The sequence below is a fragment of the Eleginops maclovinus genome, chromosome 17 (genome assembly GCF_036324505.1).
Source record: "Eleginops maclovinus isolate JMC-PN-2008 ecotype Puerto Natales chromosome 17, JC_Emac_rtc_rv5, whole genome shotgun sequence".
Lineage (NCBI taxonomy): Eukaryota > Metazoa > Chordata > Actinopteri > Perciformes > Eleginopidae > Eleginops > Eleginops maclovinus.
Window position 1 is genome coordinate 5,899,487 of NC_086365.1, and position 27,898 is coordinate 5,927,384.

General features: G+C 42.0%; 2 protein-coding genes across 4 annotated transcripts in view; both read right to left on the minus strand.

Annotated features, from left to right (window-relative positions):
* The window catches only part of si:dkey-97m3.1 (fatty acyl-CoA reductase 1), a 45,237-nt gene extending 32,964 nt beyond the window's left edge, over nt 1-12,273 (minus strand). For both annotated transcript variants that reach the window (XM_063905285.1, XM_063905284.1), the window contains exon 1: nt 12,021-12,273. In XM_063905285.1, the coding sequence (XP_063761355.1) occupies nt 12,021-12,029 (9 nt within the window). In that variant the 5' untranslated portion in view covers nt 12,030-12,273. The remainder of the gene's footprint in view (nt 1-12,020) is intronic.
* A 3,555-nt stretch (nt 12,274-15,828) lies between these two features.
* The window catches only part of magi2a (membrane associated guanylate kinase, WW and PDZ domain containing 2a), a 200,993-nt gene continuing 188,923 nt past the window's right edge, over nt 15,829-27,898 (minus strand). Inside the window, exons 19-22 of one of the 2 annotated variants that reach the window (XM_063905788.1) lie at nt 27,578-27,797; nt 26,598-26,750; nt 22,682-22,820; nt 15,829-19,607 (exon numbers count right to left, since the gene is read on the minus strand). In XM_063905788.1, the coding sequence (XP_063761858.1) occupies nt 18,973-19,607; nt 22,682-22,820; nt 26,598-26,750; nt 27,578-27,797 (1,147 nt within the window). In that variant the 3' untranslated portion in view covers nt 15,829-18,972. Of the gene's footprint in view, nt 19,608-22,681; nt 22,821-26,597; nt 26,751-27,577; nt 27,804-27,898 lie in introns of both variants that reach the window. The other variant, XM_063905787.1, reaches the window with a different exon arrangement.

Sequence of the window (27,898 nt, forward strand, 5' to 3'; positions counted from 1 at the left end):
CTGAAATCACCAAGTCCTGTCCAACATTTGCCAACCAGTCTGTAAAAGAAAAGTGCTGATAAGGAGGCTGCCTACCTATAAAACCTTTTCACTTGGCAACGATAGCACAGCATTTAGCCAAGGCTGACACTTGATCAGCACTTTAAGTGACTCATTGGAGCTTTGATTTGTACCAGAGATGAGTTTTTTCCTTAAAGTCTGCTTGTTTCATTCTCTCTCTCCGAGCCTCAGATTCCCGGCATGTCTGCCCAAAGACAGAAAACAGAAATCAAAACCCCTCGAGCCAACTGCGGCCCAGATAACAAAACAACCTTGGGTTTACTTGCTTTCCTTCCATTCTGCCTTCTGCACTCGCAATATTGAATTACACTCCCTTAAACACACAAAAAGACGTGTGTGTTTGATTATGTCTTCTGCTGGTTTGCAGTGGAAACGATGCGTCACAGAAGCTAAAGCCCGGCTTTCAGGCTGAAAGCAAAGTCAACTGAGATTTACATTCAGACAAGTTCCGACAGATTCCTCTAATCCTATCTATAATTTACAGACAAGGTAATATCTGCAGGTCTACCACTCTGTATGCACAGACACTGAATTAAGAAGGTCAGTCAAGGTCTCCTGCTAACGGACGCCCCTGACATTCCTGCTTTGTGCTACACAGAGTCCCTGTATGCCCAAGGACAAGCAGGGGGGCTGAAAGTCACTACGGATTAACGCCTGACAATGGAAATGTTCCTGCAGCTGGAAAGTTGTTGGAGTAGACGTGCACATCCCAGAGTCGTGGCCTTTGAACACACACACACACACACACACACACACACACACACACACACACACACACACACACACACACACACACACACACACACACACACACACACACACACACACACACACACACACACACACACACCCACACCCACACCCACACCCACACCCACTACTGAATTCTTCTGAGGTCAGCCCCACTTCCAGCCTTTACCTCGGCCTGCCAGTGAGGCTATTATGGCCAGCCTCCCCCACATGCCAATCTGAAAACAGATTGTGTGTTTAAGATAAGATGGACCTTTATTCATCCCCATAATGGTATCTGTACTAAAACGGCAATTGTTTAGCGAGGCAAGGTATCAATCCTTTTTCGTACCAACATTTAAAAACTAAGACTATTTGTTTGATTTTATCCCAATAAACCATTCATTGCTTTGATGCAACATGTGGTTATCCCACTACTGCAGCAGCTGCAACTCTACAGTCTGTTCTCTGGATGTGGATGAGTACTGTTAGCATCTCTGCCTGTGAGTACTTATTGACATAAGAGTACAGCAAAATATATGGTTTCGAAATAAGCCTTCTGCTGGTATCTGTATCACTTTAAGGGTTTAAAGGAAGTGCTACTGTCATTACGTAAACAATACAAAGCCTTACTGGGTTATCTGTATTTTTTCCCGTAAGGCTGCCTGTCAGTTTTTATAATTCCGGGAACCCTCAATCATATGCGTCGTGAAGGACGAGCGGGATAAAGCTCAGACAATGTGTGTCATTATTAACCTTGTTGTGTTGTCACTGATGAATAAGACAGCATGCTTTTTACAGTCTGTTTTAAGACTTGAAAGAAAAAAAGTCAAGTACAGGACAGCAAGGATGTGCGCTGAAACCTTCAGGGACCAGCTTCTCAGGTTATGATGCCATCTTGACAAAGTACTGCGTCATGTCCAAAGTCACAGGGTCATCTCAAAGTAAAGTTTGGAGATGCTCGAGGCATAAGAATACAGCTCAGCTCTGGCCTTGTTTCACGTTTCCTTTTCTTTTGACTGAGGGTTTTTTCTGTGTGTTTCCTCAAAGCCTCGCTCCCCGGGAGGTCTGCGCAGAGTCGGAGGCAGGTTGTTTTGAGCTGCGGCTCTGCTTTTCCTACGCTGCCTCCGGCCTTTCCTCACACAAGCCCTCTATTAGTGGGTCAGCCGGGTGCTGCTGAGACACGGAGAAAAGCGGGCTCTACAGCTGCACGCTGGCTGAAACCATTATAAGTGGACAAAAGCCATCAGAGATAGCAGGGGAGGAGAAGGAGGGGAGGGAGTGTGGGAAAAATAGAAAGTGCTGCATATTCAGCCAATAATTAAGGCAGCATTAGTCAAACTGAATGAACTCAGTGCTTTTCACGGAGCAACAAAGCAAACCATGTAAAACTAAATGTCCCTGAATAGCTGAGTTAAGCATACTACAACTTTGGGCAGACGTTATTACATCCCTGTGCCAACATGGAAACATCGAAAAAACCTAAAGACAAGTGCCAACTGGGAAACTCAAGCCAAGAAGAGGGAGAGTTTCAGGGGCCAACTCTCATCTTCCAAAACCAACATTACAGCGTGTTGCTACAGGAGGCGTAGCATCAGCACCAGCTTCAGTGACATGAACATATTGGGTTGTAGGTCATGCCAAAAGCGTGGTGCGTTAAAGCGTGATGATCATCCAGCTCTCCTTCCGTTTCAGGAAGGAACTTTAGATAAGATAAGAGCGGAAATGAGCCAGGGGTCGGTTGATTATGAGATTAGATTAATAAGATATATTAGCTCCTGTACAAAAAGAGAGCTGAGAGGCTTTATATATAACTAATGAAGTCCAGATATAAATTGATTGTTTGCTGTGACCTGCACCTTTCAATAACACACACACTTTGTTTTATGGGGTTAACACATGTGCCATATGCCCGTGATCATTCTAAACAACTATTTTTGCTAAACATGTGCAATGCTATCAAAACATATTTCCCAGCATCCTCCAGCTCAACTCCCCCGCTCCAGTATGTGAGGTTGTGACATTGCCCTTTACACAAACCCACATAATTGCCCAGCACTTTTAAGAGCTCTTATCCCAGATTGCATTACTGCACAAAAACCAGCAGGTCTTTCCATTGCACTTTTCACAGGCAGCTAAAGGCTAATCTAATTAGAATGAATTATATTAGCTCTGGGCTTCAAGGATTTAAGCAGTGTCTCTTTAAATATTATTTGGATTTTTTATAATAAACCAAAAGCCAGATTCCATCCTGTAAGGCTGTTGCTCGGCATCAGGTCTCTGGCAACGGGAGATTAAGTTTGTGTGAGAGTTTGAGTTTCCGTGTGTGCATCAGGGCCTTGTCTACATTTTGTCTGACGGAGGAGGGATTCTGTAATTACAGCAGCAATCTCTGAGTGACACAGCTGCTGTTGTGTCAGTTTACCCCTGGCTCAGACCCAGACTGGCAATCGTACTCCCAGTGCTGCTGCCGGGCCAGGAGGTCATGAACTTGCACTGTGGTCATCATGGTCTGAAACCATGCAGCACTTCCTCTTTTATCAAAGAGGGGAGTAGTTTCATAACATAAGGGGGTAGAACGAGGTCAGATTACATCAGAGACAGTGCAGGGGTTTAAGTATTACTGCTATGCAATGTGCAAAAAGGGGAAAAGCTGGAAAAGACGTAACTATTACAAACCTTCAGGAATAACACCAAAGTGAACTAGAAGGTCACTTAGAGGGGGCAGAATTTAGTCTTTAGTCTGTCCCATACGTGAAAATGAAATGTGTGTATCCTCTCCATGAAGTGGATCCTCTATACATTTTAAAGGCTTCCCCCCTTTGGCCTGTGCGACACCTTCCACCAAGTTTCAGAGAAAATCTGTAACCCTGCTGACAAAACGACAGGTAGGCCAACCATAACCAGAAACACACAATCTGGTTGAGGTGAACACGTAAAGCCACAATTACTCCATGACACAGGAAAAGCATCACCACATCAGTGACCACATACAAATAAAATATTTATCAGAGAAGTGAATTCAGAAGAAGCAGTAACATGAAGACTATTCTCCCTGGAAACTGAAAACCACGGCGTCACCAGAACAAGAGCAGCTGGAATTTTTTAAAGAACTGACAACCAAACGCCTGTAAGTGGAAATAAGTGCCCCAAATCCAACTGTATTTCTCACTAGAGTAAACCATGGAGTGTTTATTATGTGAAGAATAGTGGATAAGTGTTTGAGGACACAGCCTTTGATTTGATTCACTGCAATTTGAGACGTGGTTTTGTACGTCTTGACAGAAATACCCAGTGAAAGCCCTAGCCACAGAAAGACCAGTTTTCTTTTGTGACCCATTTGTAACAGCCATTAGCGCAGCGGCTGACAAAGAACCCTCGCTTTCAGCAGCCTGACGTGCTCACAGACATGCGGGGATGATGGGAACAGGCCGTAATTGGTGAGGAAGTTTCCGTTATCAGAGAAACAGGCCGGGGCAAATGCCACAGCTGCCTGTCACTTATCCTGCAGGCTCATGTTGCTGCATCAGGATATCAGTGGGGAGCGACCGATTCCTCGAAGCTGCCTTCACTGCTCGATGTTTGCTGTGTTCTCTTGGGTTGTCTTTGAACATTACAACCTGCAGTGGCTTCATTCAAATGAACAACTCCAAACCACAACAAAAAACAAAGAAAACAAAACTTACTTTCTGATGTTTCAATATTAATGTCCTCTGATGTTTCCAGAAAATAACAACATCATTTGGTACTACTTCTAAAAATAATAGGGCACTTCGTTGAAAGAAAAGCTCAATTTAAACCCTTGCTACTAATCATACTAATACTAATTAGTATTTAGTGGAAACTTTAAGCGTCATATTTGTTGCTTGTATAGAAACGTGATGTTCAGTCGACTTGCTATGCACTAATGAAAGTAGTTTGCAGATCGTTATGGTTACATTAAGTTAAAATGAATTGATTGGAGGTTAATTCATTTGATAACACTTGAACACTGTTACTACTTCCCTTTAATTAACGGAAAATTGCATTCTGGGAAGTTAGCCTCTATGGTCATGGTTATAGTGTTTATTTTGAAATGTATCTTCCTTGTGTCTTATCTGGTGTCACTTCCTGTGTTTGCCCTCCTGTGTCTGATTGTCTCATTGTAATCACCTGTTGCCCTCCTGTTTCTCCTCTCCTCCCCAGCTGTGTCTTGTCCTGCGATTACCCTTCTGTGTATTTAGTCTTGTCTTCCCTTTTACTCCTTGTTCGTTCGTCGTCGCTTTCCCCATGGTCTGTACCTCATTTCATGTTGTCTCCATGTTTGTCCCAGTCATGCTCCCCGGTTAGTATATGTTTTATATTCTTGTTTTATTGTAATCGGCTTTTATTTTTTTATAAAGATTGCTTTTTGTTGAAACCTTTTTGGATTATTTTTACTGCATTTGGGTCCTATTTCCTCAACCCTGACACTCTATAGCAGGAAAAGAAAATCCAAGTAAAATTAAGATGCTAAATAGCCTTAAAAGTCAATTTCGCAGCTCGTTGTATAGCTCAGTTGGTAGAGCTGGCAGCCCATGGACTAGCGCTTGATCCCCATACGGAGGACCCAGGTTTGAATCTGGTCTGAGACCATTTACCGCCTGTCATCAGTCTCCCCCTTTCATAAAGGCACTGGCTGCCACCCCCCCAAAAAAGTAAAGTATTTTCTCGTGGGAACTGAATTCATGTCTTTAAAGACTTGCAGAAACTTGTTACGCCGTTATAGATCAAGTCCAAACTTTAGACCTCATATCCATTTGTATAGATTTGCCCTCATAATATATCCGGGATATACTGGAAAACCATTATCATTAATATTGTGACGAAGAGCCATATTGCACAGCTGCCACACACAATCTTGTAATTCATGCCTTGTCCTTGCCTTTAAACAACAACTGGCTCGCTTGCGTGGAAACCAATATCTGTGACCAAGTCATTCAATCAAGTATCCTGTGCAAAGATAGGTTACAGCGAGAACACTAAGTGTAATGCACTGCTCTACACGCACAGCCATTCTCCATAACTTCACCTTGTGCTGCTGCCAGAGAGGTTTATAATTAATGACACGGGAGCTGTTGAGTCATTTGTTGTGCTGTTCGAGTATCTCCTCCATCCATCAGTCCAATGTGCAGATTAGAGGCGAGGAGGAAAACACAACGATGGATTTGAACACTAGAGGCAATAACACCAACAAAAATGACAGATTTCTTGCTGCTTTGGAAAGATTAGGATCTATGCAACAGGTTTCAGAGCTGAAACATCATAACCTTTTCTGTGGTTGAAAGTGTCTCAAGGAAACACCCGCCTATCACATACCGCTCATTCCAGTCAGCTGTGATAGTATCTGAAGCAGACTCTCTAAAGGACATGACCGACCTTTAAGAACATGCACTTTGGTGTTGTTGCCAATTTGCGCAACATGGCCGACAGACATTTCTTCCAGGTGCCAGGAGGACAAGGTTGTTGTGGATGCAAAAGTGTGTTTGGGTTTGTTTAAGGGGAAAGGGTATGCAATCAGCGTCGGCTCTCTGCTGAGTACAAGGCTAGAAGAAGACATTAAAAGCAAGGCTGCTCTCTAGCTGGGATTGAAGTGAGGATGTGGTCTCGCAGGGACAAATTAGAGTCGTACCTTGCTGCCACAGTGAGTGATGTGGTCTGAAACTGAGGTCTAATGGAAACATTTTATTGGGTCAATGTGGCCCTTCATGTAGCAAGATGCATCTACGCTAACGTGTTTACTTTGGAATTAGCACTAATGGGGTAACTACAAGAGTCTTATCATTGCACATTTATTCAAATAATGGTCACTAAATGCCAACTAATCCAAGTGTATGTCAGACCATCATTTCATGACATAATAGATACAAAATAGTGTTCCCAAAGTTTGTATTTACAATGAGAAAAAACACAGACAAGGAGAGAGTCCTCCCCTTTGAGTAAGCTAATTGATCATGTTTGGTATTTTTGCTTGAAAAATGACTTAAAGCTGCACTCTTTAATATTTGTATAATAACAATGGATCAAATGACCATATGTTAGGCTCTAAGCGACAAACCCACAGAGGAATATCTGCTGGATCTTCAGTTCACTTCCACACTGCCCATTTAATTTTTTTAAAGAGCCAAGCAGTTTTTCAGTGGTTGGTGGAGACCACAATCATTTTCCACCAACTGTTTAAGTACTTAACTAAAAGCTAAATGTAATATCCTTGGCCTGCAAAGTAAATACAGTAGAATAAAAGCCTGAAAGTGAACTGTAGACAGTCAATTTACTAAGCGCTTTGTTGAAAAGTTCTTTAATCTGCCTTAACAAAAGGCTTCATGGTTCACTGGAAGGCAGTGTGGGGAGTGGCTGACTTTATCTCTTCTCTCTGCGGCCAGAACTATGATTCATTGTGTTGTCTGTGTAGAGGATGCCATGATGAAAAGCTCCTTCACTCTCCGTTCGGTTTGGCTAACACCCTGCTTTGTATTTATGCTCAGGTCCCAGGGAAAGAAAAGACTGTCAAGTTTAAAGAGGAGGCTGACCAGAGCCTTGGCTGACGGCCATACTGACCCTACAGAGGAGGGTTGGGCCTTCATCCAAAATTCATCATCCCAAAACACACAGCAGGGCTGGGCCAACCTGCCGCCAACATCACTAATGGAGTCCAAGACAAACATCACTCCCAATTATCCCCAGAGGCCATTCCTTTAAAAAAAGACCTTGAGCTGTGACTTAAAGGACACACAGATTGTAAAAGAGAGCGAGTTTGAGATGCAGCAAGAGCAACTTTGAATGAGGTCACAAAGACTTTCCACCTTGTACACCAAACTCAGATCAATTCATCCTTGAGTTGTAGAGGAGGTTTGAGCCAAAAGTAAATAAAATCACTCGAGGCATTCTTGAGATTTTGTGTTCACAAGACTGAGACAAACATGGGGAGACATCCTGAAAACGTAACGCCTCCGGCCTCGGTTGTTGCAGGCATAACAAAACATCACATTAGAGAACAAAAGATAACAATTCATGGCGCTTTTAGGTCACCCTCTTTACTGAGATCTGCAAAATGTAAAGGACATGTCGAAGCCACCTCTTGATTGAAAAGGGGGTAAGTCTTCAATGGAGGGATACAGTTTGATTTATGTTTGCAGAATGTGTTAACAACCATAAACAGAGCAGAAGTTTTACGCACCCTCCAAACTATGTGCAAATATTTTGTATCTTTATCACCACTTGTAGTGACTTTTGGTCTCATCATCACATTGCTCTCTGGTAAATTACTCACCAGGTTAACCACCTCATACAGTAAACCCTCAAGTATTCAAGTTTGTTTGGACATGAGTGGATACAAATTACAGCCCTGAGGCCGGGGTGAGGATTATCCGCATGCTGAGAAGCCTTACTTCTTTTAAATGTGTAATCTTCAGAGCTCTGCCACACCTTCAGTAGCATGTTTCTCTCCGACTCAACAATAGATTCCTGTTACCAGGAAAATTATGTTGCAACACCTACCAGCTCGTCACTTGCAACATAATGTATTTCTTTCACAAAAGCTACTGGTGCATCAGGTTAAACAGGCTAGAGTGTAGAATATCATAATGGAGAAGTATGATATCTAGCAGCAGAATAGGTGAACCAATATTGACTGTTCTGGTGGAGCAGTGAGTGTCAATACAAACTTTTGAAGGGCGAGATTTAGTGTAGCTGAATCCCTGAGGATTGATTTAATCCTTTACAAGTTTACATTGGCTCCTTGCTTCTGTTTCAATCTTCATTTTGATTTAATTGACAATTTCTTCCACTCTTTATTCGAGTCCTTTGTAACTTGTTCTCTATATATAACTTATAAAGTTGTTATTGACTATGATCTGCCAACTTTATGAGACATCTTAGAGTGGTATTGTGCTGTTTCTGGGGGTCATTGGCTCTATTCATCAACACTGGGTGACTCACTGCCTCTAAATCCTCTCCATTTCCCTCCAGGGACACGCTGTCCATCGGGAAATCAATGTCACTCAATTCATCAGAATAACCCCGACTGCTTATTAGCAGCCAGGAGGCCTAACAGGGACCGCAGATGGAGATGTGTATTGCAAGATGACCCATGTGAATATACCATAACTGCTGGAGCCTTCAACTCAAAAGGACCATACCAGAGGCTTTTAGCCCATTCACAGTAATTACATTATAAACAGTATATTTTACACTATAGCACATTTTGTTGCACCACTTACTGCAGTGTTTTGGATAAATAAATCACAGGATACATTTGTAACTATACACATTTTAGTCAGTGAATATCCACGTTTCTTTACAACTGGAATCTTGGGACATTTGAATTATTTTGATCATTTATCCTACATGGCCCTCAATTCACTATTGTACTAATCCCACTATTCCTCATACTGTATTCCTTGATAAAAACGTTGATCAACACATTTACAGAGATTTTTTATCTGGCAACGTAGCTTAAACTGTAGTGATTTATGTTTGGCATGCAAAGAATACGCCTGGGAGAGGAAATCAATCCAAGTTGTGTATACAGTTCTTAAGAAGAAATCCAGTTAAATAGGATCGAATAAAAAAACGTTTGTGAAAGGTAGCAGTACTCAATATGCTTTCCCTCCAACAATGATATCGACTGACACTATAAAAAGATATTTACATCATCCTTGCAGTGGCTGTTTATCTGCTGAAGAGGGAGCACACTGCGGTCCCCAAACCACACCACAACCTCCCTGAAAATGCCTGAAACTGTGGAGATGCACGTAAAAGTAAAATAGCTCTTCTCTCATCAGTGCTGAGCCCACTATCACTCTCTGTGGTGTAGCAAAAAATGAGTGGAAAGAGCGGAAACACATATATTTGGTGTTTAAAAATGTATGAAGACCTGCGAACATTAAACAGGAAATAAAGCAAGCACACATATGCAGCAGAGGGTTGTGAAAGAACATGATGATGAGAGGTGAGTGGGTTTGCAGGAAGGAGTGGTTGCTGGAGGATGAGAGCCTGTCATAAACCCGGAAGATAAGATAGGGACTTTTTTGTAATGAAATCCAACAATGTCAACTATTAACTTCCTAAGAAGCCACGTTTGCAATTCAAGAAACCAGAAGGGAAGTCATGTTGAGAACCAAATGCTTTTTGGCCGCATGTGATCATAAATAGTGCAGCTAAAAATACATAAATGAGCACACATTCACGTGCTCATTTAGGTCATGTGATGATAATTAGATACCTGCTTGTGGTTCTGATTAAGAAAGCCACCTTTTCTCATTTTGTCTCTTGTTAAATGAGATGGTGAGAGGGGTATGATCACACATCAAAACACCCTTGAGTGGAACTATGCTGAAAGAATGCACAACATTAAGTGTAATAGACATAATAGACTGTAGGGGAACGTTTACTTTCTTGTAAAAAGTTTAAAAATAGAGCTCTGATGAAGTTAGAGATGCTGCCAGCACTGATGCGAGGTTTCACAACTGTTTCAAGATGTAAAAACGAGTCCAAGCCTAGAGTAAAAATCATATGCAACAACACACATCTTCTCTGTAAGGGAATCACTTTTATAATTGGGATCTGTGATCTGATGTGGACTTATGTGGTCTCAGAACAGGAAAACTATTAAATAAATGTGAACTGAACAAAAGCTGCTGCCCGGTTGTAAAATGCTCTCATGATGATGGGAGTCAGCATGGCTTTTCTTTCAGCATACCAAATCAATAGGGAGGGGATTCTAAACCACACACAAATTCAGGAGAAACCCTGTTCGTGTCACTTTCTCTACACAGACACTGGTATTCATCACCCTGACAGTTATGAAACAATGTAGCAAAATGAACATGTTTACAAATCCGTGCCACCCTGATGCCAGCACGCATTCGATACTCAGAACTGATATATTGTTTACATTTCGCTTCCGGAAAAACTCTTCAAAAATAAAACAAATAAAGTGAGGGAAGGACACAGTTCCACTATTAGTTATCCAACAATATTATCAGAGGCCAGGATGACCCACAAGATATTCACATCAGGTTACCCATTATGTAAAACAGATTAAAGTAGCAACTCTTAACATTGGAGAAGTGGGAACAGAGACTATCCTACCTTTGCTTGCAACTATGAAATATGTCCACCAACAACTCATTTCAATTCAAACCCAATGTACCCACTATGAATAAGATGTTTTTTGTGGTACAAGAACACTGCTTCTTTGGTTGGAGTATCAAGTAGAACAGTATTGTAAACTACTTATGTCCATAATGTGAAACAAGGCTCATAGTTGGTCAAAATCAGGCAAACGAAATTGATATGAATCCACCATTGCTTTTAAGGCCCTTTTACTCTTTTTGGGCAAGGTGTAGCCGAGTAGGGTCAATTGGAAAGGGCCTAATTGAGAAAGCACATCTGTGATGGCATTTTTTACAGAATGTTTTGTTTTACCAATTTAATACTATTAAATTGGTTAAGCTAAAAGCATCCAAAAGGTTATTCAGTTGTTAATCTCATATTTATTTGTATTATTTCTCCTGATCTTATTTTGAAGGTCTGTTTAGGGGCGGCAGTGGCTCAGTCAGTAGGGACTTGGTCTTGGGACCGAAGGGTCGCTGGAGAGGTGCCAGTTCTCCTCCTAGGCCACTGCCGAGGTGCCCTTGAGCAAGGCACCTAACCTCTATCTGCTCTGCCCTTGGCGCCGGGTACCTGGTTGCCTCTCTGCTCTGCCACCTCTCCTCTGCATGGGGTTGTGTGTGCATGTATTTCCTCTGTGTGTTTAATGTGTGTCAACACAACAGAGTAGAGAAAGCTATTTAAGTAAGGGATTAATAAAAGTATGTCTTCTTCTTCTTCTTCAAAGCCCGTACTTCCTGTTCTGTCAGAGTTGACGACTGTTAGCGTGCCTGCAGCTGCTGCACGCTGACAGCGGCGCGAGCTGTACGGTTACCCACCGCCCCTCTATAAGAAGAGGCTGCACAGCCTCCTGCCCAACTCACACCTTTAGACTGAAACAAACGACTAATAGAAATTCAAAAACACCTTTTTAGCAGCGGTGTGGCTCGGAGATGTTTTTAGCACCGGTGTATTGATGCTCACTCCCACGGCTCCTATCACACAGCCAACAAAACCACAGAAAGACCCTCCGGCAGCGGCGTACCACGACACCTCTCTGCTTCCCAAAATCCTTTTCCTCATCCTGAATACAGTACAAGAAGAAATAAAATCATTCCTACCGTAGACATGTGTTGGTGCGGGAGACTCCTTTCTCTCTGGCGGCTGTCAAAGAAGCTGTGTGTTGCTGCGGACTCTCTGCCTCCTCCCACCAGCCGCCCCTGGGCTCTGGCTGCTGGGATAACTCCACGTTCTCCGGTGACTGCCTGCCTGCCTGTCTGTGTCCGCAGCAGGTAGAAGGACTGCCACACTGATGCGAGAGACTGGGTGGGGAGAGAGCATCAGCCCGCCCGTGGGCCCTCCCCTCGTCCCGCGGGTTGACTACACGCCGTCCTGTCGAGTGCAGACCGAGCGTCACGCCAAATCTTATTCAAAATCTGAGAAATAAACGTCGCGCGCTTTTTATGCGTAGATACATTGTTCGTTTAAAAGCGATGTTACCCCCACTGACCATAATACAAAAAATCGGCATATGACAACACACAGACAAATGTATTATTGAACCGACATATAACGTTTACATGTTTATATTGCATATAGGCTAATGTAGTTTTTTAAAGGCTGGAATTATCATGCAAAAGCTTGAAGAATACACGACATTGATGATAGGAAATTATGATATGCTGACAAATAAGGAATACGTTCAACTGTTCTTTTAGTTCATGAAGCAAAACAAGAGAATCTATAAGCATGATGGTGAGATCCTATTCTGGTGGTTTCACACTTTCAGTGTACTCTATAATCCAAGATATACACATTCAATACAATTAGATAAGACCATTATCTAATTGCATGTTCAATAATGATTTGACACACTTTAAGTGTCTCTAAATGACTGGAAACAATCCACAATTTATCTCTCTATATAAAATGATGGTCCATTGATTGCTCTTCACCTGAACCCATTATTCATTCTGCAAATCAAACGTGTGAGGACAGACCCCTTCTATCGACATCGACATAAAAGTCATGCAAGACAGATCATTTGCCTTCCCCATTACTGATGCATAATTAATGTTTTGAAGTACCAGGCCCTCACTATGGTTATTACATCCAGCCTGTTGCCTGAAGGACACTTAAAACTCCAGTTGGTGCCATTATCCCACATCTTACAACTCTAATAATGACTAAAAGTCATAATTGCAATGCACTCAGCTGAAAGGCACAGAGTTAACTCTAACTGACTAGAATACCATCGAGAAAATAATTCTCTTTACAGCAGTGACAGTATGAACGCTGAACGACCCCTGCAGATGGTAGAACAGGTTGCTTGCATTCAATCATGTGCCAACAGAGCATGATGTGACGGCACAGTGGGCTTTGAACCATAAACCTCAAAGTGGCCGTGACAGGGTTTGCTTTAAGAGAACAATCTCCCCCTCGTTAAAAAATTAAAAATAATGTCACACAAACCGTCCCACTGCCCATGTTTGTGTTGTACAGAGGCATTTTTACAAAGAGTTTGGGCCTAATGTGAAAAAGTTGAGTTTAAAATTTGAATTTATTCAGAAAAACATTTTTAAAATGTGAATAAATTCTCATTTTAAAGTCAGAGCTCATTAACATTATTACAATAATCCTCTCCGAACACTTGACCAAGATATTTTGATACTGAGAAAGGAGTGTTTTCCATTTAAACTGTACAGAGCATGAATGAACTTTGTAGAGCCTGTGCTGCACCACACTCTCAGAACATCTGCTTAACTAATAGAATGGGAAAACACCTCTCCTGTTTTGTCAACATAGTTTCTCTGGCTTCAGGTGAACAGTGCAAATGAGGTGAAATTGATACAGAGGGGTCTGCTTTTTCTGCAGAGAAACAATTACTGTCTCACTTCAGATGAAAGCATTAGGTTGCTGCTGGCTGAGGTGAGGCAATTCGAGACCTACATACTGAAAGCCCTGATCACTATTGGTGCTGTTAACATTTTTCTTTGTGTAGAAAAGAGAAGTCTTCTTGAAGGATGAACCCATTGTCTCTGCACAGCAGTTGTTCTTCCGGCAATATGTTCTGTGTTGATGAGAAGCAATTCAGTGAGGGGGGAATGGAGATGTCGGAGGAAGAGATGAAGCAATCCATCAAATGCTGACACCCAACAAATGTGAGCCAGGTCCGCTTTTAATAACATTACTGTGTGATTGTGTGGAGACACATTAGGGCAGAGTGTGTGTGTGTGTGTGTGTGTGTGTGCTGTAAAATGGACTGAGAGCCTGGCACTTGAGCCATCAGGTTAACATTTGTGCAGCTGAGATTAACATATCAACTCTTAAAGCACCTGTCATCATTTAAAAAATCTACCCATGATTACCTTAGAGCCAGGCAGGATGCATACCATTGCTTTTGAAGGTATAAGACGATAAACTTATACTTTACTTGATTTGAACAATGAGTTATTATTTCTTTCAGTGCCATTTGGTAAACAAGTAGAAGGTTGTTCTCCAGCTCCAGTGTTCTCGGTGTGTCTTCAGGAGGAGCACCGCAGTGTTCAGGCTGTTCTGAGCTTGTCTCTCTCAGATGCAGACACAACTTCAGCTCTGGATTGATCCCCTCCACCCCCCGGGGAGAACACCAGAAGCTTCCAGAAGGCATCAGGCAGCCCGCCCCGGCCCGGCCTCTGCAGGAGAGCTGCTTCCCATGCTCCTGCAGTGCTCTGTCTCTCACCCTGCGCTTCCTTGGTCTGTTTTCCTGTCTGTGTGATGCTCTGTAAATATACAGCATGTATACACCTTCTGAATGCTGTGATAAACGAAAAGCAGTTTGATATTGTGTTCAAAATAAGATATAAGGCAGACCAGGAGCAGAGGCATACTTAGAATACTCCAAATCAAGTCTCAGGTTTGCCTAAATTCAAAATCCTATTCGTGACAGAAAATGCAATCTCAATTTCACGTTTTCAAATGGATTGCAACAGAATGTGCGTGTGAACACCTTAATATCAAGTGTGTCTTTGAATTTCCAGAAGCTGCAAAAGAGATTGAAGATCATATAGATGTATTTTAAGTTTTTAAACCCATAACATGGCTTTACAAAATACCTTTAACCCTCTTAATAACTTTATGTAAGTTCAACAATTACATCATGAAACCAAAGGACTGGTCTCTACTGACCTCTAGTGGAGATACAGAGAACTTGCACAGAAAGCATGAATCACTGGATTTTCTATTAAACCTGCATATGTTTGACAGTAATGAATCAGCAATGAAATATTTGTACGTAAAGAATTATTCATCCATTGAGCAAATCAAGTTATCAGGGCCAAAAAAGTACTATTCTCTGATCTTCACCTCTTGGCTTATGAGATGCCCCCATGTGGCCAAACAGTGGCACTACAAACATAGAAAATAAATAAATCCATATTTACCAATTCTAAGTAGTATATAAACAATTTATAAATGTTATTTAACAGTCTATAATTCAGTTGTAAACTCATAAGAGTCATCATATTTGATTCAGAACACTGTAGTCTAATAATAAAGTAGTAAATATTTAGTGTTAGGAAAACATGCTTGTTCTTGTTGCTCTAAAGTCTTAAATCTTTTACAATTTCTTGTGCTTAGGCACATTGGACTCCTCTGTACCCAAAGATACCATTTGGTATGATAAGAAACATTCACTCTTCAGCCTTCTTGATCGAACTGTTCTGAAAATGTCTTGAAATATGTGCTCAGTGAAGGGCTTGCCTAAGAGAACATTTCAAAATAAAATAAATATTTAATCAGAAATGGGATAATAAAGTTTTTGACAACAGGGCAAACTTTATCCACAGATAACAGGCTTAGGATTCAGCTAAAGAGATATATTAAATAAACCTTGAGTGAAAGGGGCACTTTTTTAGAACTGCTGTAGTTTACAAGTTATCATGTGTTATATACTGGGAATAAGTTAAATGGGGCGAGTGAAGAGTAGCAATGTTATCTTTAACTGTACGCTTTAATAAAAAAACACCCATAATTAATGACACAGCAGCTTGTCCCAAATAACTCTTTCATGTTGTGTCAAGACTTTCTTTTATTTTGACAGCTTTTCAGAGTATCATACAGGTAAACAAGATTTTTGCAAAAGTTAATATATCCATAGTGTTGCATTTCATAAAAATAGTTGCTCCACTTACAGTCTTTGTGACCATCAATAGTACACGGAGTCATATTTATAGAGATATTTGTTCAGGGTCTATACACTGCTATAACACTACACAGTGATACCGAGCCGTGGGGATTACACCTCTGGATGTTTTTTTGTTTGTTTTTGCTTTCGGTAGCAAACTACTTTACAATTTGGCTCAATGGACACAGCTCAGATGTTAAAAGCAGTGAGTTGTGCAAAGGTTGAGCAAAAATATGCATTTTTTAAAAAATGTCTGCTTTAAACTAAAAATAATGGTGCATAATGATTCAGTGTGTAGGAAGATTTTCAATGTTGAATTTTGTTCTTGGCCTATTTTGTGTGATTTCATCCTCTGAACAGCCTCTGCGTGTGACTGCAGGTCTGGCTGATGATTTTCTCCAGCCTAATCTTTCCCAAAGCCTCTGTGAGAGATTGTGCTTTAAAGTCACCCAGCTTTTTCTTTGTGTAATTACGGATCACAATGGCAAACATAATGACTTGTCTCTGTTTGTTCTTTTATTCTTTAAATGCTGTTTGCACTTCCCTCAGCACAGGGAGGAGAGTATTATGACTCGGTTTTTCAGTGAGTGTCACTCATTCAGAGGATATTTTCCACTCAGTTTTCACATCTGCAGAGAGGGTACGGACGCTGATTTGTTTATCTCAAAATTGACAATTTGCGTAGAACCCCCTGCCCCGAACTTCAAGTGTTCAATCACAACTGTAACCAGGCAATGCACACCTGTCAAGCTTTGGATTTCTACAACATTTGAAGCAATGAGCATGAGGCTGTAGTTTGAGCAATACTCTGCATTAAGTTACATACATTTGAGTTACAAATGTATGTATTTTACTATATTTCTTTACTAATGTTAGCAGCTCTGTCTGTTTGTTATTGGATTTGAGTATGTGAAATGTTTTTATTTTTTACTATCATATCTTAAACACTAGCACCAATGTGCTCTACCCTGCAACAGCCGACACAAATGATCCACAAATACAATTATTTCCCTCTTTTTACATGTAACATATCCTATAAGCACAGGTATGAACCCTCAAGTGGACATTTAAGACCCCTTTTTGCAAGATTCTTGTTTTAAAATAAGTCAGCTGCAAAAAAAAGCCATCCAGAGACAGTTTCCCGCCAACTCATGGAGCCTCCCATTAGCTTAAAAAGCTTGTGTGGCGAGAAATGAGAAGCTGCTTTTGTTTCCTTCTGTGTAAAATCATGGACTCTGTTTCAAAACTGACTGAGAATTTCAAGTTGGTAAACAGCCTCTGTTATTAAATGTGTCGAGCCAGAGTGGAAAGCTTGACAGGCATAGCAACAGGGGTACAGGGCTCAGCAAATTGTCAATTTCTAGGTAGTATAAAAATGTAAACGTGGGAATAAGACCTTCAAATAAGTCCAATTCTGGAGCAGGTGTGAGCTGAACATGTTTCTGATCTACATGGAGCTTTGGCATGTAGATGTTAATTTGACACAGTGTAGAAAGAATCACCAAAAACTAATCTCAGTCAGTCGCTGTGACAGGTGCATCCTCTCATCATCCGATCAGGAAACAATAGAAACGCTTCATATTCAGGATGGAGCACTCTCATCCACTCACAGATTGTTGGGTGAGCGAGCTTCAGATCACGTCAGATCTTAGGACTTTAGTTTGGTGTGGGTGCAAAGCCTTGCTCTGTGCTGACGCTTGAACACACCATCCCAGAGGGGAAAATCTCCGTGGAGCTACTAGTGTCAGACCTTTTTGTAAAATCAGTAATGAAAACTGTCATGACGCAAAATGAACTACTTGCACAAATAAAGTCAACAGTTCTGGTTATGGACTTTGTTTTCATACATAAGCTTGTGAAATAAGTTATATATTTCACTGTATCACACTCGTATCTGAAAAAATACAGTTTATTATTCATATCTGTAGAGTTGGTGTTGTATAGCAGCCTGTTTTGAACCCTCTTAAGTGGTTTGGAGTTTGACCTTTGACCTAAAAGCCACTCTGTCTCAGTCTAAGGCACTCTGCCCTTCGGTCGCTGTCCTGCAAGCTCCTTCCCCTCAGCGTCCGGCTGGACTCGCCGTCACGGATTGCTTTTTTTCGTTGAGCACAGAAATGAGAAAAATGGATTGGCAAAATATCCCCGCTGAACCTCGGGATGATTCAAGCGCAAAGAAAACGGAGAACCGCAGCCGAGAGCCCGACCTGCTTCACATCCGGTCCATGTAGCGCCGTCGAACTCGTGGTTTAGCTGGGAATAAAATCCACTTCCAATCCAGCTCAACTAAGATTCAATTCACTTAAAGATGATCTTATTTACAAAATGATCCCACATATTCATATTCGTTATAATATATCTATGTCTATATTCTTCTGATAGATCCAGGCCCACACTGTCTCTCTGTTAAGGCAAAGTTCTGTCGATGAGTAGATCTCATCTCCGCTGTCACTCTTTGTTCCATTCGCTCTCGTCAAAAACAGGCAAACTTTCTCTGTAACATTCCATAAAACAGACTCCGCTTTGAAGATATATATATATATATATATATTTATAAAAAAATCCAATCACAACCGACATTTTCTCCTGCCGGTTGCTTTTATTTGCATGTTCTTCTCGGGGAGTTCTTTAAAGTTAGTGATTCTTCCCACATTCTACTAGTTCTTCCATATTTTTTTTTATATAAAGTGGATGATTTTCCAGTTCTTAAGGTGGTTGGTGTAAAATATTTCTCAAAATAATTTAGAGTACAATATCATAAATAAAACTCTAAAAACACGTGGTCCAGATCACCCTGCACCCCCCCGTGGTTTTTGACTCTGGAGATCGGGATGGAGTGGAGGGAGGGGGTGCTGACGGAGCTCAGGGAGTGAGGATGGGTCAGATGGGTGTATCCTGCGGGGGCCGCGGTGTTACCTGCTCAGAGTGGAGGTGCCTGTGCGCAGTGTGCTGGGCAGCTTGTCTGAGCCGGGGATCTTCCAGGGCCCGGGGGAGACCGTGGCCTTCCTCCCCGCCGCACTGCTGCTCTTAAGGGGCAGACTGGGCCGGCTCTCTCCCAGGCTCTTCTCCGACTCCCCCTGCTGCACGCCCCCGTAACGCTCCGCATCCTCCCTGCTGTTCCCGTTAGTGTGGGGGAGCTGAGGAGACTCGGTGGATTCTCTCGGAAGGTTTCTCTCCTTGGATCTCCCTCTGTTGCTCCTGGAGGGTTTGGGCTCCCCGCTCACGTCCCCCTCAGTAGTATGCTGGACCCTGGGCCCCTTGTGGGTGGACCTACCACCCTCCTTCTTGGCTCTGCTGCTCCCGGCTGCTCTCCTCCCCTGGCTGGTCGGATCCTGGTTCGGCAACTCGGCCTTCTGGGGGCTCTTCGGTCGCTCCGTTTTGCCGTCTCGTGCCACCGGCTCTCGCGGGACGTCCAGAGGCGACAGGTGAGGTGGATCGGGGGCCAGATGAGATGAAGGCGATGGCATGGAGAGGCTGTCGATGGGAGGGCCTACTTCCGACAGGCTTGGGGAGGCTGAAGGGCGAGCATCCCATGGGGCGGAATTATCTGCAGATAATAATGTGAAAATCACACACACACACTCTTCTGCTTCGAAGCTTGCATGCATGCCACAGCACAACCACACACTAACCAAAACAATCAGCACAGAAAAAGCTTCTATTCTACGAGCTGGAAGGAAATATCAGAGCGGCACTACAACAAATCCTGGACGTGTCACAGGGTCAGCACTGCTTTTATCAATCTGCCTCCGCCGCTCTCTTCAGAGCCAGGGTCAGTCTGAAACCTTGGCGGAAAATCGAAAACAAGTTTAATGAAATGGATGATGTGCCCAACAGGGTGGTGCTTTAGCGCGAATGGAACCCTCAGAGGCAGAGTGTCTCCCTCTCTCTTAAGCCCGGAAAAGTGTGTATCCACAGCTGCAGTGAATCTGCAGATCACTCCTCCGCTACTCTCCACTCTCACGGACTGTTAGCTTCTGTTTCTGCTCCGATGACTCTCGCTCCCTCGGCCATCAGTCACTTTTGGCGGGCCAGACGGGGGGCCAGAGCTTGGCTAGCTACACTGGTGCAACGAGACCCAATTATCAGCCGACTGCCACGCAGCGCTGGAGCACGTTACATCCAGGAGTGAGAGGGGGAGAAAGGTCCTGGGTATCCTTAATGTGTCTAGTTGCTGGTTCTTAGTTCATTTGCATTCTCTTTGCCCATAAATGTGTTCAGTTTTCATTTAAAAGCACTTTGCGGTTTAAAGGTAACAAATATATAAGCTGTTAGATATTTATATTATTAAGTGCACTGCTTCTAATTCTTTTACCTACACTTTGCTGCTGCTTCAAGGACGTGTGTGTGAGTGTGTGATTATCACATGCTGTGTTAATGCCTCTGTTGAGCTCAGTATAAGCTGCGGTACTGCTTCTGCTGAGTCACCAAAGCAAAAACTTTAATATATCAACTTCACTTATATAGGAGGAGCATTCACTTATGAGATGTATTATATATTATATTATTAAACTCAACACATACAAATCCCCCTTATAAGTTAACTCTAAAGGTAAAAAGTTGTCTAATTTCACATCCAGCTGGACCAGATCAGCATTAGCATTCATTTGCAGTTGTGTTTGTGTCCACCTGATGAATGTGAATCCAATATTTATTGACTCGAGAGGGTACATCTGGAAGGTCATTCTTTAGTTTGTTGTAGTGACACTTTGATATAAATAGCATTAACTACTAAGTTGTTTTTTTTCAGAGCATTCTTTATTTCCTGACTCATTTTCTGGCTTTGATAAATACGTGCCCCTAAGCTGCAGATCTAATGCAAGAAAGAGGCACCAAAACACACACACACACACACACACACACACACACACACACACACACACACACACACACACACACACACACACACACACACACACACACACACACACACACACACACACACACACACACACACACACACACACACACACACACACACACACACACACACACACACACTAATATTCATGCACATGCAAAACCATGTTTATATGCCAACATCACACTTCTATTTTTGCACTCAGCTATTCCTAAAAAAGAATCTGAAAATAACTTGCTGCCGTGAACATCGATATGCTAATGTTTTAAATTGTGGGATTAATCAGCGTAGATGATTTGCATAACCTTCCTGTGTGACTGTAACCTACAAGTGCTGAAAATGCTGAATCAAGCCCACGCAGAACATGGTTAAAAGTCTGCTTCTGCTTTCAGACAGCAGGGGAACGAGCGATGTGTAATGATGGAGGACGGTGTCTCCTGGCTGACCACAGTACGACTCCCTGTGAGCAGAGCTGTACAAGCACCTCAAGGCAGTATTACAAAAGCTCTCCATACAGAGAGATTAAGTCCCTTGCTGGCAGAAAAAGGCCAGCTCGGGGGAAACACCATCACCCTCTGTTTCCTGTGTTTAAGGGCCGGAGGGTGACGACAAGGCCAAACGCTGATGAATGTCTCTCACTGGGGGCTTAAGTGCTGCGGTGCTTCCTTCTTAAACCTCTTTCTCTCTAGTGGGATTCTGCGGGAAAGTGAGTGTCCTGCTGGAGCAGAGGCCATAGAAGTGAGGGACGCTTTAGAGTTTTACTACCCGCAGTGTCACAAAAATAAATGTCCCCTCCTAGACTAAGTTGCACCAGAGTTCACTCTGTAAATAATCTGAAAGGTTAGGTTTATCTCCTTTCTGGCTGACTCAGGGAGAAGGCTTGTATTTCTATAGTTTCTGCCCTTTAGGTAGCTGATGATTTATCTTTGGGTCCGGAGGGAGTTATGATCGGATAATATTACAACCTCCTGCTGAGTGAAGCTTTTTGGCTATTTTTCCTTAAAGGTACAGCTTAACCTAGAATCAAAAATCCCTATTTTCCTCCCTGAATTTCCCTAAGGGGTCAATTAAGATCTAGCTCATCTAACATTCCCTTAATGTATCTTACCTTTTCTTAGCTTATCTTACCTGTAGTGCTATTTATCAATCTTTCTAAGGGTTAGTTGCCAAGTTTTGGTTAAATCAGCGTTAGTTTTTAGCAGGAACTACTTTTTGTTCCCTACCAACATTTACCTGCTGTACAAGTGAGCATAAAAAATGGCAGAACCAAGACAAGTGCTGCGTGCATCTCCAACAGGTGGTTACAACAACACAACACACAAAACCACAGCACAGAAAGACAGGGTTACGTGAAGAGAAAAACATTCGTATGGTCACAAACCGTGTCTTTAGAGTGGCCCATTAGGAAGAAATAGGGGGAGCCATGCGTGTCACTTTTCATGCACATGGAGAGACTGGAAGATACCATTCCTATAGAAGGGGAAGTAACAACCTAGACCAATCAATTAGTGATAGGTCACTGAAATGGACAGAAGATAAACTAGTGTTAGTCCAGATAGAAGAGACAAATACTAGCATAGTGAACTGCAGAGAGTCATAAAGACAGAAGATTTGACATGAATATACAGCAGATGCATGCTGGAACAGTGTTATTCAGAGTTAAAGTGATATTAAGACAGTAATGAAAGTACAACCTATGAGTTAAAAGAGAGGTAATAATGATCCTGCAGATAGAGAAAGGTTAAGGTTCAGATACTTACCATACTCTGGGACCTGCCCCGTTCCCCTCTTCAGGAGGAGTCGGACGCGCCGGCCTCCAGATTTGATTAGCTCGATGGCCCGAGCGTGGCTCATGTCCCGCGTGGTCTCTCCATTGATCTCAATGATTTGGTCCCCAACCTGGATGGAGTAGGACAAGGAGAGTAAAATAAGTTAAAGTTGGATAGAAAGTGCAGACATTTTGAGCTGATACCCATTCAAAGTCAATAATACACATCTGAATTGATGGTTATTGTAGACAAACGAGGCACATTTAAAATATTCTGGGAAGACGTGACGATATATATGGTATGTTGGTATATCATTTATCTTACAACAAGCCCTAAAGACCCTACATACAGTATTTCCATATCCAACGGAACATTGTTATACAATGCTGGTTATAAATAAACCAGCATTAATAGATCTCAGGTATTTACATCAGAATATATTCCCAGAGCACGCTATCAAGGTAAGTTGTAACGGATAACTTACATGTTAAAGGGTTAACAAGTGCTTGAGAATAGATGGAGGTGTTTTATTAATAATTACTCAACAAATGATCAGGTGAATGATATATTGGATATATTTTGCATCTATTGTAATTAATATACATTTTGAGACAGATTACCTGTTACTAAAACAGGAGGATTTTTGAGTGTGGTTTTATGTAGTGTTTTGTATGAAATCAATGGAAAAGTTGTTCTTGAAGGAGGGAAGTAGTCTTTAAGCTGCCAAAACTTTGGGAAACTTTGATTAGTCATTGATAAACACTGTGACTCCAGAGCAGCCGAGTACAGCGAGCAGTGGATCAGAGCTGGAGCTGCGTCTAAAGATTTTAGAGCATCGTTAAAGCTCTGCGAACAGTCACCGTGAAGCATGGGGATAAACCAAATTGAAAGGGCCCTGCATCATTTCACATCGGGAACATAGAGAAGAGAAAAGTATGAAAAAATCTGTGCAATTCACACTTTGAATAAAGATATAGATATGTATTAAATCAACAGCATTTAAGGATCCTTGCAAGATATGAACTGTGGAAATAACTAGAAGAAAAATCACATTGATAATATGTACAGTAAGTGTCATACAGTGGCATAAACTATAGTGTATTTGAATATGTGTCGTCTGTGATGATCACACTGCATATAAAATCCTATATTAAAAGCTTATTTCATATTTAATGATTCAAGGATCCCTAAGGATCTATAATTAATTATTAGTTCTTTAGCATTACCAGCCATGAATTGGTGTCCGTTAAAAGTTATTTTAATGTGGAAACCGGATGGAATAATGGCTCTATGGAATACCAATAACCTGCCCCTCTACCCGACCGTGTCTCTGGTCAAACGTCATTCTCCCCCCACCTCCCTCACCGCTCAGCTCTTCAACAGGCTCCGAAGTAATGGGTAGGATTCACAGGGAACAGGACAAAACACGGCGGCCAATTACGCTAACAAATGGAGAAGTCCTCCGGTAATGGCAGGGGTAATTTGAAAGTCAGGAGCGGACTGGAGTCGGGAGAGGGGGGAGTCATTAGGTGTCGTTACAGTGGCCTGAAGAGAGGTGGTAGGCAAGACACTTTCATCATTATTCCTCACCTCCTAAACGCAGTGGAGAGTGATCTCCACTTCCATCTTTAATAAAGAGGGAAATTGAATGGACGTCACGTGAATGCTGAGCATGGAGGAGGCAAATGAAGAAGGAATCTACTGCGGCCGAAACCCACGCACAATTCTCTTTCATTGAAGGTTTTAAGATTAGAGAAGTAATTAAATGTGCTGAATGATGTTTCATAATTAGCCTGGCTATACCAGCCTACGTACTTCCGCCCAATTTCATTTTGCTCCTGTAAGTGTATGCCAGAGAGAATCGAAGTCAAACAGGCTGGTATTACCAGGCTAGTTCATAATAACCAATCACTTCATACAATTCTCTTCAAAGCCTCTGCACTGCCACTTGAATTTGGAATTAACTTGTCAGAATTTGTCTCTGCTCCTTCCTGATTATCGTGGGTCAAACTGTGTATCTGTTTTTCTTCTTAAAGATGTGAAAAAGTTCCTGTTGAGGAGAAATGTCAGAGAGACTGCAGAGAGTCATGGTGCGAGTGAGCTTTCTGCATCTTAAATGTGTCAAAGCACCTCTCAGATCCAAAGGGACAGGCGTGTCAAATGCCCTTTAACCATTTTCTCACATTCAGATGCAGATTGATTCCTCTCTGCATCCGGCGGTGTGGATCAAAGTTTCCTCTGCACCTTGCTCTCACACAGTGTCGAGGTGATTTATAATTACTGTTCTCTTAAAAGCGGAAGACTGTCCAGGCCCCAAAAAGGTTAGAACTATAACAAGCGATTAGAGTAAACACACATTTGTGCAGAAAGACTCTGTTTTTTCTCCTTTCCAACTCATTTATTTCCCACTTCAGTTTGTGACCCAACCCCTCCTATCGACCAGGTACAACAATACAATAATGTCTATTTATAAATGTAGAAACAATCTAATAATAAACTATCACATGATTCACAGTACCAGAGACCCTTTTCTGTAGCATAATACTTAAATCCCATTTTGCTGATAATATCTTTGAAAAGTAGGACTTTTAATTCTAAAGTATTTTACATGACTGTATCATTCTTTAAAGGGGCTCTATTATACTCAATTTCATTTTGTATTTAGTGTCTCTACTGGGACATGTCTCCATGCTTTAAAGTTCAAAAAGCTCTTCATTTTTCTCATACTGCCTGTGCTGCAGCAACTCTTTTCACCCTCTGTCTGAAACCAGAGCCCAGTCTGCTCTGATTGGTTAACTGGCCGGCTCTGTTGTGATTTGTCAACCGCTTAGAGATGTCCCGTCTTTTAAGTACAATGTGTTAGAGCGCAGGCGAAAAGAAGCGAGAGTGTAACATAATGATGTAACTGTTGAAGTAAACAAACAAGTCCAATGGAGGCAGGGGTGGGGGGTTTGTGGGAGAGAAAACTTGGGAGTTAAGCCTTTGCAGACCATTTACATGCTTTAAAACCTACAGTATATAATACTCTACAGGAAAGGGAAACCCTCCAAAAAGCAAAACAGGGCCTCTTTAATTCATGTAAATGGACTAACTATACTTCCCCCACTGATCAGAGTTCATCGCAGCTTGTATTCTGATTCTAAGTGTAGCTCAAGAGGGATTTGCTCGTCCACCTGCTTCTACGCCTTCATTGACTACTGAGGAGGGAAAGTAATATCTCTCCCAGGGGCATTTTGTGCACATTATCCTTGGCAGGTTCATTACATATAAAGAACGTAAAGCAGACCCATGCTATCAGCAACAGCCATAAAGGTAAGAGGACATCCAACCCAGAGGAAGAGCAAGATCAAGGAAGAAGCACGGGATGCAGGATTAATTCGGTATTTCAAAACAGAAGAAAGCTAGGTTGGAAGTTGCAATTTCTGTTACTGGCAGCAAAGAACATAGAGCAAATAAGGGGGATTTACACAGCAGTTTCAAGGGCTTTAAAATTGGAAAATAAGTGTCTGCTTTCTCTGACCAAATAAAAGAGAAGCAACTACTGTATAGCTAGAGGGAACATTTTGACGCTATGCAAACAGCCAAGTCAGTTGGCCCAGTTAAATGCTCTATCTATCTCAATCTTTCTGAATATTATCTGATGCTAAAAGCAAAGGAGAGAAATTTAAGACATTGGGAGGAGAACAACTTCTAAAAAGAACTCTCCAGAAAGGACAAACCATCTCCGAGTTATTGTGACAGATTATTTCCTAAATCAGGGCAGAAGAAGTTGCTGCTGCAGCTTTGATAACATCAGACAATTACAGTGCGCTTCGGCCGTGTAATCTGGGAAGATAGAAAAACCAGCGTAACCTCTTAACAGGGGTTGTAGTGGCTTTCTTAGAGGAAATTACATCAGCAGACGTACCCTCATCCTCCCGTTACGGATGGCCGGTCCGTCCTCTGCCAGCCGTAGGACAAACAGGTCCATTTTGTACTCCCGGCCTCCGCGGATGCTGAAACCGAAGCCTTTCACGCTTTTATCCAGCTCCACTGTGAAGAAGTCAAAGTCCTGCGCAAGCTGATAGCAGCACAGATCGGATATGATTACAGTCGATGTTATCGCAGGAGAAAATAGGCTATTGCAGCAGAAAAGACTGAGGACTCAGCAAGAACAAAGTGAGTAAGAACGAAGCAAATGCAAGGTAAACAAAACAGAAACGTAGCATTGTATTATATATATAAACCTACCTTATTATATTTGGTTTAAAGGTAAACAAGGGAGCTTGCTTTTCAAATAGTTTCTTTAAAGTACCCAGAAGTACATGCCAGCCCTTTTTCTACTCAGTTACACAAACAACACCACAAAAATCCCCAATGCTGTTGTCTCATTTTACAAACATATAGTTTTATAATCAAAGTTTTTATCCCTTACTTCCTGCTGCCTGGACATTTTTTTAATGAACTATATTGAGGCATTTAAGTAGAAATACAATAATATAATGTGTACAAAAACAGCATTAAGCTATAAAGAGGTACACAAAATGATAGTAGTTTAAGGTAAATAAATAAGGAACAACACATTGAATGCAGAAACACAACAAATATGTTTACAGTCATTTTAAATCATGGTCATCACAGTTTTTCTAGCTGAGAGCAAATACATTTTCAGTCAAAGCATTGAGCTAAAGGACGCACTCTGCACACATGAAGGGAATTGTAGAGCTCGTTACCTGTGGGTTTTTCTACTAGAAGCAGCAACTTCATGACATCCATTATTTATGTAAAAATATTGATGTATGCTCTCAAAAACTACTGTTTATTGTTTATAAGAGCCAGTATCAGCCGGGCCCTGGATTAGACTGAGAGAAATCAGGAAGAGTTTTCTGTGTTGGGGAACATCCTTACCTGAACTGGTGGCATGCGGTAGTCCGGCATGGCGAACTGCCGTGTGTCAGGAGCTAGTTGTCTGTAGTCGAGCAGTGGTGGGTGTCTGTAATCCAGCGTGGGGGGCTGCCTGTAGTCTGCCACAGGGGGGTGCCGGTAATCCACCGGAGGCTGTCGGTAATCCGTGAACGGCGGCTGTCTGATGTCCGGTTTAACATCTTGCCTCGCCTTCACTTCAGACCTGTAACTAGCGGACCAATCAGAATGAAGGAAGAATCTCCAGCAGGATTTATACTTCTCTATTATCTTTGAATAAGCTATTACTGACTAACTGGGTCACCA